This window comes from Mobula hypostoma, chromosome 6 (assembly GCF_963921235.1).
Source record: "Mobula hypostoma chromosome 6, sMobHyp1.1, whole genome shotgun sequence".
Classification (NCBI taxonomy): domain Eukaryota; kingdom Metazoa; phylum Chordata; class Chondrichthyes; order Myliobatiformes; family Myliobatidae; genus Mobula; species Mobula hypostoma.
The window spans coordinates 18,182,498-18,201,502 of record NC_086102.1 but is presented as its reverse complement, the minus strand read 5'-3'; the positions used below and the strand labels follow the sequence as shown (position 1 = coordinate 18,201,502).

General features: G+C 37.3%; 1 protein-coding gene across 3 annotated transcripts in view; it reads left to right on the top strand.

The window, feature by feature from the left end:
- The window catches only part of itsn1 (intersectin 1 (SH3 domain protein)), a 241,208-nt gene that overhangs the window by 105,809 nt on the left and 116,394 nt on the right, over positions 1–19,005 (top strand). For all 3 annotated transcript variants that reach the window (XM_063050322.1, XM_063050321.1, XM_063050323.1), the window contains exons 17-21: positions 4,051–4,184; positions 6,977–7,194; positions 10,510–10,631; positions 15,265–15,497; positions 17,232–17,391. In XM_063050322.1, coding sequence (XP_062906392.1) covers positions 4,051–4,184; positions 6,977–7,194; positions 10,510–10,631; positions 15,265–15,497; positions 17,232–17,391 — 867 coding nt within the window. The remainder of the gene's footprint in view (positions 1–4,050; positions 4,185–6,976; positions 7,195–10,509; positions 10,632–15,264; positions 15,498–17,231; positions 17,392–19,005) is intronic.

The window sequence follows — 19,005 nt, the reverse complement described above, 5'->3', positions numbered from 1 at the left end:
TTCTCAGAAGTTGTACAAAGCAATTTCTAACAACAAAATGAGTGCAGAAATGCTGCTGGGATGGGAGATTGTTAACTGTTATACCATTATAACGCTCTCCATGTTTCATAGTCCTGAAATGTTGAGGCAACTTTTGCCATCCTCACCACCACCATCCCATACCTCCAGTTAGGACTCATGATTCTCTAGTTTACATAGACAAGAGATCTTAATAGACTATACAGATATAAGAGAAATTTGGATGGGAAGGTTATGGAGGGCTTTGCTCCGGATGCAGGTCAATGGGATTTGGCAGATTAACAGTTCGGCAAAGGGCCAGTTTCTGTGCTGTAATGTCATGACTCTATCAAGGATAAGTATCTCGTTCATACTTGTTCCTTGACTGTTCAAGCTCAAGACTAAAGTTAAAGCTAACTCTGCTGTTTGCTTTGTTGCTCAAGCTTTCCAGATGTTTCAGTAAATAGCAAAATGAAACTAAATTGTCATTTAAAAATATATAAGGTCCTCACTTTAATTCCTGTTCATTCCTTTGTCACTCATTCTGATTTGGGACACCAGTGTCAGTGCTAACGAAATGGAGAAATTATGTATTGCTCATATTCATTATGATTTGGTGATCTTTCTTCTATGGAGACTTCATTAGGCTTGATTTTGCAACCATCTGAATCAGTAATAATTGTCTAGGCTGATGCATGAGCCAATGATATAAGGGAAACAATTGGAAATGAAGATTTGCTGTTTAATCCAATTATTATTGAAATAAAATACCAATAGTCTTGAATGAATAGCCATTGCTAGTGTTTCAGTATTTCCAACTGTATTGTTTATAAACATAAGTTTAGATGGTATTTCTTCACTTAAATGCTTCCATGCAATAAGTGAAAGTTTTCATTTTAGCACAAAGTTCAAATTTCTATTTAGAAATGCATCGTTCACATAATGCTTGTTGCTAAATGTTAAATATAAAGTGTGTGCAAAAATCTGGTGCTAGCTTTTCATTGTGTTTCTAAATGTACATGTTAGGTTTAAGTACTGTGGTTGTTCAAAGACATTAACTTCTAATAAACTAAACAGAGAAGTTGTGGAAAACTGCTTTTGATGCATTGGTCACTTAATAAGGTTTTAACAAGGTATTCTAAATGTGCCCTGTTTTTTGCCCTGTTTCATACTACTTCACCTACTGACTCTCTTGGCATCCATTTGCAATCTTGTACCATGGTCTCCCTGCAGTAGCATTTACTAATTATAAGGAACACTTTCTAATGGTAGTTGCATAGAATGTTATATTCGAGAGGAACATTTAATTATCCAAATGTGAAAAACTTAATTGCCTGCTCAAAGCTTGAAGTAAAATTCTTTTGGTCTATTTGATCAGAAATTCAAAATTCTCTTTCTGGAAGTATTTGTGTTGGACGCAAATTATCAGATAAATTATTTGAATACTCCTTCAGTCTTCCTATAAATACTTGTCCTGAAGGATACATTTATTTTAGAATAAACATTGTTTCCATGCCGTTCAGTTCAAATTTATTGTCATCTGACTGCACATATATACAACCAAACAAAAGTGTTCTTCTAGACCACAGTACACCCACAAAACAAATCTCACACAGCACATAAAGCTAAATATTACCACAAATCAGTTAATAAAATAGAATTCAAATGTATATAGTGTTCAGCAAAGATAAACAGAACAGTAAACAGTTCTCTGACAAGAGTGACGAGACTCCGATAGTGGCGAAGTATTCATTAGTCTCACAGCCTGAGGGAAGAAGCTGTTACCCAGGCTGGCAATCCTGGTCTTGATGCTCCTGTACCTCCTTCCTGATGGAAGTGGGTCAAAGAGATTGTGGGATGGGTGGTAGGGATCCTCATCTGGCGCTTCGTCTACAATGCTCCCGGCAAATGTCACAAATTAACTGTCACAAGCAGTTAATCTTCATATTTTCAATTTTTGTAACAATAGGATGGGAGTGAGGTGTCTGTCTTTTCTAATTAATAGCATAATATTTAATGGATCACAAGGTGACAACTTCTTTGAGAAGGCAACAGGTTTCTCGAGCCTGTTTGCAAGAACTGATGCTCAGCATTTCTTTTTAGTAATATCATTTGTAAAGGGTGATATTGGGCCTACTCCAAGAGTCACCCTTAGCCAATAAATCCTTATCACCAACTCCGTTGTTTTATAATAGGTGTACTTGAGGTGTTTGGAGACTTGAAATTTTAGCACACTTGAATTCATTTTTTTTTGTGCCCATGTGTGTAATTGCTAATGTCCTTCATGGGGCATTATTGATTCAGAATATTCCCAGGATGCAGATAATGGCGTTTCTCACATTCAACACACACAAAAAGCTGGAGGAACTCAGCAGGTCAAGCAGCATTTATGAAAGAGAATGAACAGTCAAGATCCTTCCTCAGGACTGTAAAGGAAGGAGGAAGAAGCCAGAATAAGGTGGTGGGGGAGGGGATTATTCCCCTCCATAGATGCTGCCTCAGTTCCTCCAGCATTTTGGGTATGTTGCTAGCATCTGGAGAATGTCCTGTGTTTATGGTTGCTTTCACTGTATAGTGTTCTTGTAGTCACAATATTTTCCATCATTTCCCCAACCCTACCCCCACCCAAGCCTTTTCCCAATTGTAAGTTTGACTAGTGTCTACCGTATGATCCTGTTGCTGCTCAATCAATATTATTGTGCTTAACATTGGCTTTCTTTGAATTGCATACAATATTATGCACAAGACTTGGGCACCCTAGCTATGTACTGTATATGTGCCCAAGTCATTTGCACAGTATTGTATTTGTCAATGTGGAGCGGAGAAAGAGTTTGTAAATCTGGTGGGAGCAAAGGATTTTGGGAATGGCGAGAGTGGAGTGCCCGGAAAGAGGTTGGGAGAGGTGGCAGAGAAGGAGTGCCCGGGGCAGGAGGTGGCACTGGCCTGGACACAACCAGCCCTGAGACACCAGGCAGGGTCACTTGATTCCAAACAATTGGTTTATTGATCATTACAAAATTATTCTCTAATGCCTCTTGCTCCCTGTCCTCTCCCTTCCTCTTTTCCCAACCATGATTCCCCTCTCCCTGCCCCCTTCCCACTCTCAGTCCACAATAGAGATCCATATCAGAATCAAGTGTATCATCACTCAGATATGTCCTGAAATCTGTTTATATTTGTCTTTACGGCAGCAGTGCAGTGCAAACGTCTTAGGCACATGTATATAGCTAGAGTTCCTAAGACTTTTGCACAGTCCTACATAAGAACCTAAGACATTGGAGCAGGAGTTGGCCAGCTGGCCTGTTAAGCCTACTCCACCATTCAATAAGATCATGGCTGATCTGAAATTATTTCAAGTGTTGCTTGCAGATTGGCCATGGCCAAGAATGGAGTGATCATTTACACAGTATCGAATGGTGCTTTGCTTGTGCTACTTGTAATTCTTGATTATTGTACAGATTTATCATTTTCTGACTAGATGCAAATTTTGAGCTTTAAAGAGTTGAATAAATATGCTACTTTATTAAATATCTCCTTTAAGCAGTAATGTAACATTTTTGAATGCACACTTTTCAAAAATAAGCAATTGCCATTGCATGATTCGGTTGCGGTTGGAACAATTAACACCCCCCCACCATCGGGATGAAGGCAGATAAGCTGAATATTGGCGCGCCAATTCATTGTACCTGTCTTAAGAGCATATTTCATTTCTAGCTTCTAATGTCTTGTGCCACATAAGTTGTTATATTAATATATTCTAACATTTAAAAGTTGATTTCTAACCAGAAATATTATTTTCTCTACAGTTTGGAGTTCATTCTTTGCACTAACCTTTTTTTGTAATATCTTCTTTCATATCATTGATATATGGTCCTTCAATTGGTGTATGAGCTGCTAATTTGTGAAAGTCTTTTGTTATATCAATTTTATCAGTTCATCAGGTTGGCTAGGCACATGCTTGACAGATTTATCTCCACCTTAAAATGCTTCAAGGTTGACTGTTTGTAACTTTTAAAAACAAAATCTTAAGTCTCACATCTGCTTTAAAAATAGGAACTAAGGGAAATGCATAACAAGCAACAACTACAGCGACAGAAAGAAGCTGAAATAGAAATGCAAAAGCAGAAGGAGCAGGATCGGCGGACACAAGAACTGGAAAGACAGCATGATAAAGAAGCTGTTCAGAGGTGATAACAATTCATTCATCAAATTCAGACTAGAAATGGGAGACAATCATCTCTGTCAAAGCTCCAGTGTAAACAATGCCCACCTGGATAAGGTGGCATTTTGGTCAATTCAGTGTGATCTAACTTGCAAAAACATGTCACAATGACTTGGGTTAATTAGCCATAATTTGCCCCAGGTTTATTCTAGATCTAGTAATATACTTGTTATGACAAAGAGATTTTCAGCAAGTATGTTATCTTGGCTTGATGCACATTATTGTCGTACAGATCTATTTCCAACCCACAAAAATACCTTCATCCTTTGCCATAGAGTGCCTGTTTACTTATTTATTGAGATACAGTGCCCTTCCAGCCCTTTGAGCCACGCACTTAGCAACCCACCCATGTAACCCAATTGTGATGCCTTACTCACTGAAGCCCTCTTGATGCTACTATAGTTAAGTGCCAAGTTAGCTCAAGCCAAGATAATCAGTACGAGCTTGATGTGGAATCTAAGAAGTGCTCTGTACACAATTATCCCTCTGCCCTTTTGTTTCCTTGATGTTAACTGTGTAATTTTATTTTAACAACATTTAAAACTAAATGTGTTTTGAGGTGTATGCATATGCATTTAATATCTCAATCTTTCTTTTCTTCAGACTTAGCAAACCAAGAACAGGCAGCAATATAAAAAGCTCAGTGAAAGGGATTCTGCAGTCAGGCAGAAGCGTGCAGAAGAGAATTAACATCGTAGCTCTATTGCGAGAAAGACTGAACTTCATTAGATGGTTTAGGTATCATCGTAGCGGTGAAATTTACTTATAAGGAAGTGTCAGTCCTCAAAATGTAATCTTTAAATTTCTGAGGAGCACAAATTTATGGCACTGATAACTAGTTATCTCATCTTTTATTTATTTATTCAGAAATACAGCACAGAATAGGCCCCTCTGGTCCTTCTAGCCGTACCGATCAAAATCCCTAATCACAGGACAATTCACAATAACCAATTAATCTACCCAGTATCTCTTTAGACTGTGAGAGGAGGACCCAGAGAAAACCCACACATTCCATGGGGAGTACGTACAGGGATTCCTTACAGCAGATGCTGGGATTGAACTCAAATTCTGACGCCCCGAGCTGTAATAGTGTCGCGCTAACCCCTACGCTACTTTGTGCTTCTGTTTATGTAGTACTTAATCTAAAATTAACCCCAATTGTTACTTCCATATTTCTTTCAATCTTGCAATACCCAAGTGGTCTTAAAAGGATCCATTGATCATGGCCTAAATCACAGTTTTGCATCCATTTTCAAACCGCACTTTCCTTTGTTCTAATGTCATTTGTGCTCACTGACAACCCTGGAAGCATGCTAACAAAAAGGAAAATTCACCATTGCATTATCTATGATTTTTTAAAAAACATGTTGTTATGTTCCACAATAAATTATAGATGTCATTTTATTAATATGGGAGATGAGGTTCTTGTCCATGATCCTCCCCATTGCATTGTTACGTAAGTGAACAGAAGGTGATTAGATTGATGAGTTAACTTCATATAATCGAACTGCAACTTTAAGCATTCTGAATATTCAGTCCCATACAAATCAATCAGTACAAGAGTGAGCTTCAAAATTAAGTAACTTTTCATACACTAATGCAATCTTCAACAAGCTTGTTTCCTTCCTTAATTTGTATAGCACTGTTCCCAACTTGCATTTATTGCAATGACTGAGCCCATCTTTTGCTGCATTTTTATATGCAAGTTATACAGAGCAGATTAATTTGAAAGAAACTCTGGGGAGCGTTGTGAGGCATAAAAATTTCCTGATCCAAAACATTGTCTAAATCAAATGACTATTTTCAATTACTTGCTTTGCTCAATCTTTCTAATTGCCACCATTTGTAACAGTGATGTTATTTAATTCATGTTATTTTACCAGTGACTGAATCATCTTGCTGCCTATAGAAGTGAGTGGAGGGCAGGGAGTCTACTTTATCCAGAGCATTAACACAACGCAAGACCATAAGACATGGAAGCAGAATTCGACCATTCAGTCCATTAAATCTGCTCTGCCATTCCATCTTGGCTGATTTATTATCCCTCTCAACCCAATTCTCCTGCTTTCTCCCTGTAACCTTTGATACACCTACTAATCAAGAATTTATCAACCTCCGTTTTAAATATACCCAATGACTTTGCTTCCACAGCTGTCTGTGGCAATGAATTTCACAGATTCACCACCCTATAGTTGAAGAAATTCTTCCTCTTCCCTGTTCTAAAGGTGATGTCCTTGTATTCTGGGTCCTCTGGTCCCAGACTCTCCACAATAGGAAACACTCTGTTCATCTCCACTCTATCTAGGCCTTCCAATATTTGGTAGGTTTCAATGAGATTTACCCCTCATTCTTCTAAACTCTAGCGAGTACAGTACCAGAACCATCAAACACTCCTCATATATTAACCCTTTCATTTTTTGGGATCATAGGGGTAGCAGCCAATTAGTTGTCTGTCCCCAAATTGCAAAAAGTTGCCTATTAAAAAGAAAAATCATTGAAATTAGATTAACATCGACAGCAAGAGAACAAGTACTATTTTGTCGGATGACAACAAACTGTTAAATGTGCAGTTGCGACAAAGAAATTATATAAGGCAGGGGATTAAGATTGCATTCTAAATCACAGGTGAATTTCTTTTTACCCCAAAGTGACTTGACAAGTACGAAAATTATCTCATTACTTTTGATTACTTCTAATTTTCTCTCATTGTTTGCATGTCTTTTTTAGTGGAGAACTGACAATTTGTAATTTGCTTAGATCTGCACAGGAACGTGACAAACTTTGGCAGGAACAAGTGCAAAAAGATGAAGAAGAACGGCTAAGAAACCTGCAGCAAGAGGAGAATCGAAGGCGGGAGGAATTGCTACAAAAGCAAGAACCAGAGGGAAAAAGCAAGCAAGATGTATTAAACAAAGTGTTTCAACAGCATCTGGAGCCATCAAAGAAACAGTCTCCAAGTGGATGGCCTACACCAGGTAATAATGTCTGATTATTTGGACTTTTTTTTTAAAAACCCGGTTTATTTTTATATATTACCTCTGGTTGTGACAATTTTACTGTGTTATTGGGAAAATACTGCTCAAGTATAATTTTTTGACATGGCGCATGTGGCAAGTATTGAAAATTTACAAAATTGCAAATTATATGCAAATTCAGAAATTGCATTGCAACCGTTAGAAACATGGGAAGTCAAATGGATTTAAACTCACAAGGCATTTCAAAGTTCAAGTTCAAACTAAATTTATTATCAAAGTATATATATGTCACGGTATTCAACCCTGAGATTAGTTTTCTGGCAGACATACTCAGTAAAAAAAAAAAAATTTATTCATTTTGAAATACTTTTCTACATGTAGTTATATTTGTTAATTGTTTGGACAGGCAGAAGGAAAGAGTAAATTCTCAAGTCACTCCAGAGGGGTTTGTATCCAGTTTTGAAACTTTGGTGTGATGATAAACAAGGAGGCAAAAATGCACAGAATTACTTCCCTAAGCTATAATGCTCACACTGTTACATGTTCCAGATAAAACCTTAACAATGAGCTATAGCACGATGATAGACAGTGGGGAGCAAGTCATCTGTGGAGTTTGTTCTTCATCTGATGCTCATTTTTGCCAGCTGTGCACTTTGGGAATGGAAATGTTACCCTTTCTGATTCAGCTGCTTCATTTGTGATGTTGACTGCCGTACTTGCTCGGATTGGCAATCATATTGGGACGTGTTCATCGACGTGTGCCACTTTTACATCTAAGCGTCTTCATAATGTTCATTCTGTTTCTGGATTAAGCCTAAAACAAGGACAGCACCTGAATTATTTTAGAACTATTGCCCATCAGCTAGAACGTTACAATTGATTAGGCGTCTTTTAATAAATTATTGATAACTACTGTTGTGATGAAGATAATTATCCAGCTTTACATGGATATGGCATAGTTTCCACATGACTGAGTACATATCAGTTTTAAACTTTATTTCATTTGATTCTGAGGGGCAGCTTGACTTAAAATAAGTCTGGCTATTACTTCAACCCTTTGCTTTTGCTGTGCCCAGAGATACAGCTTTAATATGCTTTATAGCAAACTGATTAATTGGACACTGGATCCATGATGTGATGGATAATGGAAGGGAGACCTCTGTTGGAATTGGCCATTTTTTTTCTTTTTTAACTTGATGCTTACTAATACAGGTTCATTTTTTGTCTCTACTTTGTAATAGTGAGGGTTGGAGTGTTTGGTGCTTATTGAATCTATTGTTAATTGCTGCAATTCTAGACTGAATGGTAGAACTATAGTATCATGTTCTGGTTCCTTAACTATGTTGTAATCCTTTGATTTTATAATATACAGTGCAGGTGACACATGACATTTTAATCTCTCTTCCTAGAGTATGCTAGCACTCTTCATGTTTCCATACTTACCAGTCTTAATAGCCGAATAATCGTTAGATGAAAAAAGAGCAGTGGTGATTTGTGTCCACTACAACTTTGTCTTCTGCACCTTAATTTGAGTTTATTCCACCTGTTGAGCACAATCATTTCTCCACATGCTGAAGGATACTTGTATTGACATAATGTGTTACTCTTTGTGCAGTTGAATATTTTGATAGAGGCAATTTAAAGCTAGTTACTTATAGTGTATGCCTTCAGCCATTGCAGATTTAGTTCAGTGTTTGTATCCTTCAAGACTCTATTGCCTTTTCATTTGTGGTTCTTAACTTGTTTAAGTCGCCAATGAAACAGCACAATGGTGTAGTAGCCGTTTCCCATTGTGACAATTGGGAGTTGTATATTTGAGTAAGCCAATTATACTAGGTTGAAGGAAAATCTGAGTGTCAGTAACTATTGGACTGTCATTTAAATAAAAACCCTGCTTCCTTCATGGAAGGACGTGTTTCAACTCTTGGTAACCTTGTTAACTCTATCTTGTCCACTTTGTATTATTATGCATTTGATGCATAATAAATCAGAAATCTCTCTGTGTGTTCTGCATAGAAGAGTAACTCATCAGTTTGATCTTGATTGAGCCAAAACCTCAAAGCTTCATGGAGGCTGTCTTTTAAACCACATATCACTGTACCATGATCTCTTTGGATGGATCCTGAAAGTGAATCATAAGAATTTCAATGATGAAGATGTCTGACCAGATAGACACATACTTCTACAAATATAAGGGCAATCATAATTAGTCTAATGCATGTTCTAATAAATGTAGATGTAAATGGAAGATGGTAATAACGTACCTCAAATTCCTGATGTGAGTTGCGAGTTAACCTGTTCTGATGGTATGTGTTGAGGAATGTTAACTCTTGGAAGTGTGTTCCCAGCAGTTAAGTTCACTTAAACAGGAACAGGTGATAAAGATTGTGGTCTGAGGTCTAACCTAAAGAATACTCATTGTATTGAACAGTTTAATGTTGTGGAATTGAACAATAGAATATTTTCCCAGATGGAAACTTGTGTTAATCATCTACATACAGTACTTCAAAAGAACAGTTGTGCAAAATGGTGATTTGACTGTTATTGCAGTGTTTGTCTTTCTGGTTTGGCACATTGCCCAGTCACTGCAAAATCTGTATTTATATAAAATTTCCATTCTTGTTCTGTTTTTGTATTTCTAGAGGTTAATAGATATTTTTAAGAGTAAAAAGAGAAGAAACTATAATTAAGAACTGATTGTTTCAACTAGTCATTAGCTTCTGAAAGGGCTGATTAAAGCAGAAGATTTATCTATAGTGAACATTCGGACAAGTTTCAAAAATTAAGGGAGGCTTAATGAATGCAAAGTGAAATCTTAAGTTCACATGAGATGCTTATATGGTTTCACGTAAGCTCCATATAGGATTATGTTTGTGCAAAGAGACAGACCTGTAATCTTAAAATCCAAGAAATGCTATTTTTTAAGATCTATAAGCTGGCAATTTCTCTGAAATTATTTTCTGGATTTGTTTTTCTATAAGAAGTTAAACCTCTTGCTGATAAATGTCAGGGGCACTGAAGGAAGTTTTTGTCTTAATGCTGAATTTAGCATTGCTCACTTCAAGAAGGTCAAGAAGCAATTTTGGTACTTTCAACAGGTGGTTAACTATGATATTGTATGGGAAGAAGTCCAAGACCAAAATCTTGCCCACAGTTTTTAACAAATTGAATTCCTTCAACCATGTTTGTGCATCAGTTTAGATTTTTTAAAATCATTTTTGTGCCATGGTAATCTCAAAATCAGTATGTTTTGTACATGTTAGTTTTTGCTTGTGAGTTTTTTGAAGTAAATTTCTCTTTTCTCCCTCTCAACAGAAAAATCTACTTCTGTAAATACTGATCAAGATGGTGTGAAAGTTGTATATTATAAAGCGTTGTATCCTTTTGAAGCTAGGAGCCACGATGAACTTACCATTCACCCTGGGAATATCATAATGGTAAACATTCTGTCTTTGTCTTGTCAATAACTTTGTGATTTGAGGTGCTTTCAAAATAAGAAAAGGAGATGAATTACCCACTTCTGGACCTTGAACATTTTAACTTTCACTATTTAAAATCTGTTCTTGTAAAACCTGTGTTAGATTTGAAAGCATGTCACGCTATTAACAGGAGAGCTGAAAGTATGTTTTAAGAATGATTTGTTCTATAATTCTGTCTAGCATATCTCATTCAAATAAGCAGTAGCCCAGACATCACTTCACTTTTAAAGTAATCTGAAGGCCTGGCCTATTAGTCTAAAAACCCCTCCTTTTCCCACTGCAGCATCTAAGGAATGTAATTTAAATTTAAGTAAATTAAAATAATTCTGAAATAAACAGCTATTTTCCACAGAAATGCTAGAAAAATTCCATCCTTTTCAGCAAATGTTCTTGTCTCATTTTGTGCTGTGCAGAGTTATTCTTAAGTGGTTAGTACTTACCTGGTCTCTGAAAGGATCTGCCTTTCTTCATTTGTACAGAAATCAATGACGTTTGTGGGGAATGCCTTCAATCAGTGGGCTTCAGTGAATGAAGGGGGCTAACCATCATTTTTGTAGCTAATATCAAGAGACAATATTGTATTTCTCTAGCCAGTAATATTAAATTCCTGTGATTAATTTTTATTTCAAAATGCCTTGAAGCATTTAAAAGCTTAAATTATTTCAGTAAAACTCTATTTAATTTTGTAATGGAAATCAGAGATTCTATTAAAGGTACCTAATGTTTGTATGGCATATTATTAAACTTCTAACATTTAGAATACCTGTAAAATGTTATGCCATAAAAGGAAAAAGTACAAAAATGTACTCTTGTATTTTTGAGTAACAAAATATTGCATAATCCACCTCTAAACTTCCAAGCATGATTTGATAAATTATTTATTTGAAAATGCGTTAAATAGAATCGTTAAATGAACACATCCATTTGTCTCCATCTTCTATTGAAAACCATAACATACTTCAATAGGACAAAAGCTTTTAAATTCAGTAAGACCCCTTCTCTTTACAGTATTTTGATTGTATGATCATTTGTTGATAACTCTGAAGTAGAGCATTTTCAATAGTGATATCATTCTCCTTTGTTGTATTGGTTGATCATTGAGTTTTCAACAGTGTAAAATTATACTGTAACCAAAGATGCCATCAATTCTTGATCTTTTGTGTCCCAGGCCAGTACAGATCTTGGCTTAAATCTTTCACTGCTCAGATTATTATTTTTTCAGTTGTACAATTTGAACCAAGTTTGGATCTCAGAGTTCAGTAACTATGCTATTTTGCCACACTGAAAAATGCTGTAGTATATATGTGTGTCCCTTCAATGGACACACACAATGCTGGAGGAACTCAGGAGGGTAGGCAGCATCTTTGGAAAAGAGTAAACAGTTGATATTTTGGGCCGAGACCCTTCATCTGGACTGGTCTAAGTGTATCCCTTGTTCTTTTCAGAATGTCTGAAGCTGCTTTGCAGCCATTGAAATGTAACTTTTTAAGTGCAGTCATTGTTATAATGCAGGAAACTTGGCAGACAGTTAATGTAGTGATAATATAATGGCCAGATAATCTTCCTTATGATGTTGGTTATGTGATAAATATTGACCAGGATATTCAGTACAATTCCACTGCTCCTTTATTGTCCGTTGCATTTTGTGCATTCATTGCAAAAGCGATGGGATTTTGGTTTAGCATGTATCTCGATGACAAAATGTGTGGCGCTCAATAAGTAGAGTGTCAGCTTGAATTTTTGTACTGAGGTTTTAAAAGTGAGGCTTGACTCTGGGCTTTCTTTCTGAATGGAAGAGTTCCAACATCTGACTCATAACTGGCACGATATTATTGAAGGTCAGTTGGTATCTTTACATATTTTGTATTTGTTCCTGTTTCATTTTACAAATTCATGTAAATATCAATGTATTGAATAAAAAAAATAGCCTCCAGCTTTTGTACCTTTCATTTTAGACAGTTGAAAGCATTTTGAAATCCTGATTTTTTTTTTAATACTAATGAGTTTTTGTAACCTTTGTTTTACTTCCCTTTTCACTTTCCTGTTGGAGGTTAAAGGGGAATGGGTAAGTGAGCACCAGTGTTATTAGAGATTCTGCATTTCCATTTGTTGTGTATACTTGTATATATTTCCCATTTTTGATCTGTGACGGAGCGTTACAAAATAATTAGTTCATTATGGCGTCATCACACTTTATGGTTTAGGGACTCTTCTAGGTTTTATGAATTTCAATTCTGAAATTCCATCTTATTCTGTGATTCCACAAATGCATTCTTCAGTTTGTAATGCATTCCGTAGTTGCTGCTTTGTTTGTGCAAGAAAATACCAAGTACATAGTAAATATGCGCATCTGAGATTAAAGATAAAATCTATTAATTTGTTTGAACTGGAAATAATAGGCAGCTGTTCAATTGATAGAATCACGTACAGTATCATTCCATTTGTACTCTGTGGGAAGAGGTGAGATTCCTTACTATTTTTAGAACTGATGACTGAAAAATAACGCCAAGATAAATTTGAACTGTCACAAATTATTTGCAATGTTATATAAAGATCTAATAATGGAAGTAGTTGTGGTGACTTTCATATTTTATCTCTTAGATATTAACTGTCTTCAGGCTGGACTTTATACAGTTGTACAGGAAGCTGGTGAGACTATACAGAAAAATTACAGGTAGTTTTGGGACAGCATACAATAGGAAGGATGTGATTAGGTGGAGACTGTAGAGTGGGCGCAGAAAAGGTTCACAAGGACGAGTGTGTTTGAGAATGAAGGAGGCCATTCGGTGACCTTATTGAAGTTTATAAATTATGAGGGGCATGGACAAGCTAGAGGTCAGTCTTTTATCCAGGGCAAAGCAATATAAAACTATTGAGAGCTTAGGTTTCAGGTGAAAAGGGAAATATTTAAAAGGAACCTGAAAAGCAAGGTTTCCCACACAAGGTTGTGGTATGTGGAACATGCTGTCAAAGAAAGCGATAGAGGTGGGCACGATTACAATATTTAAGACATTTGGTCAGGTTCATTGATAGAAAATGTTTACCAGGAAATGCCCAAATGCAGGCAAATAGGGCTACCTCAGGAGCTTGCTCGGTTAGCATGGATGAGCTGGTCTAAAGGCCCTGTTTCTATGCTGTATAATTCTGTGACATCATATATTGGAAAATAATATTGAAATTCAGTTTAACTCATATTCTGCAGCTGTTAATGTATTGATATTTCTGATAGATGAAGGTTTCATCCCTTAATGGTAGAATATTCAAAAATGTTGAAATAGTGCACGTACGCAAAATTTCTGACCTTGTTTTGAAAGGTACCTCATCATGTACCTTTCAAAATTGGACTATTTTATTTTGTTCACTCGTGCATTCCCACATACTGCATGAAGGTGTTGTAACTTGTGCCGTGGATTGTTTCAGGCTATAGTTTTGGCTGAACAGAATTTTCCATCATTCAGTGTTCTGCATCATTGTTGGAAAATGAGAATTTGGGGATTCCAAATTGAAATCACTTTAGTTGTAGTTCTTAATTGGCTAACAATTACATGCCTCAGCTTGCTTGCATTGATTCTAACTAGACAGAATCAGGTTTATTATCACTGTCTTTATTATTATCACAATGAAATTTGTTGTTTTGTGACAGCAGTTCAGTGCAATACACAAAATTATGTAAAATTACAAAATAAATAATTCAAAACGTGGGATGGTAGGGTGGAGACGCGTCTTTCCAAAGGAAGTGGAGGGTGCTTCTTCCCTCCGCTAGCCTGCAGGTCACACTGATCTTGGTCATGTGACATGTGAAGCCATGGGAGCAGTTGGTGCATATCACAAGTGCTGGTTATGCAGCCACTGATGCCAGGCAGACAGTCTCTGAACAGTATTGGTAATGGCTGGGTCCCCTATCTTGTAAAGACACTGCCCAGAAGAAGGCAATGGCAAACCACTTCTGCAGAAAAATTTGCCAGGAATGATCACGGTCACCGTGATCGCCTACGTCATATGACACGGCACATAGTGATGATGATGAGTGTGTTTTAAAAAAAAAAGAAAGAAAAGAAAAATGTAGTAATGTTCATGGATTAATTGAACATTCATGAATCTGATGGCAGAGGAGAAAAAGTTGTTCCTAAATCTTTGAGAATGGGTCTTCAATACCCTGTACCACCTCCGTGATGGTAGTTTGAGAAGAGAGCATATCCCGGATGGCAAGGGTCTTTTCTGGATGTTGCCACCTTGAGGCACATCCTCTTGAAGATGTCCTTGATGGTGGGGAGGGTTGTGCTCATGGTGGAGCTGGCTGAGTCACAAACCCCTGATGCTTTCCACTATACCTCTAGAAAGTTGTAAGAGTCTATGACATATGCTAGCTGTAATGTATAAGAGATGAAACAAATACCCTTTCTCATTTTATGGATTCTGAAATATTTGTAGTTTGGATAGAAGTATTTTTTATTTAAAAGATGGGCAATTATTATGAGTAGACAAAATTTTAATTGAAGATTAGGGTTTGCGGGTCAGTTTTCTTTGCAAATTTAACAACCTTTGAAGGGAGTAGCTTTCAATTAAATTCTCTTAATGTACTTTGTGCTAGGTGGATGAAAGTCAGACTGGAGAACCTGGATGGCTTGGAGGTGAATTGAAAGGAAAAACTGGATGGTTTCCTGCTAATTATGCGGAGAAGATTCTGGAGAGTGAATTGCCACCGGCTTTACAACAAGGAACAAGACTTACTGCAAAGATTGCTCCTCATACTGTGATTTCTGGTGTTGCACAACCGATGGCTGAGACTGCCACATCCTCCAACTGGGCAGATTTTAGCTCTACGTAAGCGCAAGTGTACACTCACAGACAGTGGTTGTATCTGAGGCCACTCTTATTTGATACTTTATCAGAGCTTTCTCCTGAATTGAAAATACATCATGATTAAGTGTAAATCAAATAATAGTTTGAAGTCAAAAGAATTCTCTTCAACTAACTTTTTTAGGGAAAGTGTAATATTGCTCTGATATCTTGCTCTACCATCTCTGCATACTTGCGGGGTTGTAATTCCAAAGAAACATGCACTCAGTCAAGTGGATTAAGTTTAATGTGCAACTGTAACCCGACATGAGATCCAGAATGTTTTTATTTTTAATTGCTAATTAGCCCTATTTTTGTTCAAAGTCAAAGTTGAATCTATTGTCATGCACAATTACATGAGTGCAGTGAAAAATTTGCATGCGGCAGTACCACAGGCACATAGGAATTCACATTCTTACAAGTATTCACAAGAAAAGCACAAGTTGAAAATAAATAATGCTCAATTTTTTTTACAAGAAAGAACATGATTAGAACAAAGGTCCAGTTGTCAATGTTCAGAAATTCTGCAACCAAGCTGACTAAATAGTGTTAAACTGTCAGAATTTAATTTTTCATAACCTGAACTATCTTGAAGGTAAGATTTTATAGTGACTGGAGAGGGAAGTGGTTAAGGTCCAAGCACCCAAGCAAGGAGAGGATAAACATTTTTCCTTGGTGTTAGAAAATCAAAAACAAAGTTGAAGGAGGCTGATAGAAATAGATGACAGTGGTTTGTTGTAACTGTGGGTAAGAGAATTTTGACGGAGGTGGAGAGAATTCAAGAGGATTCTGAACTTGGAGAGAGAAGAGAGAAATCAAGCTGAGACAGGTTGAAGCTCCAAAGCATATGGCACACGATATTCAGTGGCCATTTTATTAGGTACACCTGTATACCTACTCATTAATGCAAATATCTAATGAACAAATCATGTTAAACATGCAGGTGTGGTCAAGAGGTTCAATTGTTCAGACCAAACATCTGAATAAGGAAGAAATGTGAATTTGACTGGAATGATGGTTTAAATAGGAGTATCTCAGATACAGATTGTTAGGTTTGAGTATCTCAGAAACTGCTGATCTCCTGAGATTTTCATGCACAACAATCTGTAGAGTTTACAGAGAATAAAAAGCCATCCAATGAGCAGCATTTCTGTGTGCAAAAACACCTTGTTAATGAGAAAGGTCAGAAGACAATAGCTAGACTTGTTCAAGCTGACAGGAAGGTTACAGTAACTCAAATGACCACGCATTACAACAGTGGCGTGTGGAAGTACATCTCTGAAAGCACATGAAATGGATGGGTTACAGCAGAAGACCACAAACATACTCTGAGGCTATTTTACTAGGTGCCTCCTGTACCTAATAAAGTGGCCACTGAATGTATATTAAGCCATTCAATAAAGAGACTGGAATATTTGAGAAACCTAGCTTGCTTTTTGTGAGTTACAAGATCTGGGGTCATACAAGAACAACATAGTGAAAAACAAGTGTGTGTGTCACGGTTGATTTAAGTGTGCTCTAAAAAAAGAAGGCATACCATATTGGGAGGAAAATGTTGCCATGGCAGCAGTTTGTGCAGTGCAGATGTCAATATGCAGCCATGTGTTAGATTATTAAGTACTTTTCAACCAAGTTCTCATATCCAAGCACAAAATTTCAGAATTTTTGCCTATAAAAGATAAATAACAAAGCCACTTTTAAACTGATTTTTTTCTTCAGATGGCCGACAACAGGCACCGAGAAACCAGAGAATGACAATTGGGATGCTTGGGCGATGCAGCCTTCACTTACTGTCCCTAGTGCAGGTCAGCCACGTCAGCGGTCGGCCTTCACCCCTGCTACTGTGTCTGGGTCATCTCCATCACCCGTGCTGGGCCAGGTGGGTAATAAATGCACTTCATCACATCCATTGAATTAACATAGCTTGGTGAGATTTAGGTTTGTGCATTATGACTTTTGTTTTATCCGGTGTGTGAATACAAGGACAAGTTGTATCTTTGAAATGACTTTGGGTAATTTGAATTTAGTTCTGTTATCTTGTTGATTCATATATTAGACTGAAAAAATGTGAAAGAAACATCCTTCAACAAGGTGAAGGGTCTCAGCCTGAAACGCCTACTGTGTAGTCTTTTCCATAGATGCTGCCTGGCCTGCTGTGTTCCTCCAGCATTTTGTGTGTGTTGGTTAGATTTCCAGTATCTGCAGATTTTCTCTTGTTAGTGAAAGAAACACCCACCAGGTGGGGCAGTAACATCGAATTCAAAGCAAATTTATTATCAAAGTACATGTATGTCACCATATATAACCCTGAGATTAATTTTCCTGTGGGCATACTCAAATAAATGTATAGAATAGAAGCTGTAACAGGACCAATGAAAGATCAGCCAGAGTGCAGAAGACCACAAACTCTTCAAAAGCAAATACAAATAAATGGCAATAAATAACAAGAACATGAGACAATGCGATGAAGAGTCCTTAAAGTGAGATCATTGATTGTAGGAACGTTTTAATGATGGGCCAAGTGAGTGTAGTTAGCGCCTTTTATTCAAGAGCCTGATGGTTGAGGGGTAGTAATAATTACATTATTTGCAAATATGCATATTCTTCAAGTCAAAATTTCACCACATATGTAGATGATATTAAACCTGAGTCTGATTCTGAAATGATCCATTAGGAAAAGTCACCAAGTAATGAGTATCAAAGGAAGCTCAAAGTAGTATTAGACCAAAGAAAAGGTGTTGCACAAGAATACTGGGCAAATTTCAATCAAGGAAAGATAAGAAATTGATAAGGCAAGGGAAATGAATGACTAGTCAAACAAGAAACCTAGTAGCAGACTAAGAACTGATGTAGATACATGAAAAAGAAAAAAACAATAGCTTCATTATTACAGGTTATTTCAAAGAAAAACCAGTTGCTATAGGAACATAGCAAGTAAGGTTGCATCTTCAGAGAAAATTGGACGGTTGGCATTACAAGTTGAGTGGACCAGAAGCATTGACAATGCATTTCCCTCCACGGATGCTGCCTGACCTGCTGAGCTCCTCCAGCTCCTTCTGCTGAGGAGCTCAGCAGGTCAGGCAGCATCCGTGAAGGGAAATGCATTGTGTTCCAGCATCTGCAGTCTCACACAACCTCTCATAGTCCCATAACTCATCCTCCACAGTCATGAAAACTCACCTGCTTTCTGAGGATACTGAAGAGAGATGGTCGATGCACACACACATGTCCTCCTGCAGATGTGCAATAGAGAGCATCCTAACGTGCTGCATCACTGTGTAGTGCAGAAACTGCACAGCAGTGGACTACAGAGCTCTACAATAAGTAGTTTAAACTGCCCAATGTATCACTGGCATCAGCCTAACCTGTCATCAAGGACATGTATAGAGAAAGGTGTGTGGAAAGGGCCAGCAGTATCATGAAGGGTCCCATCCCCATCAGGGCAAAGGCTTTTCAGCATCCACGCCAGGACCACCAGATTCAGGTGGTGGGG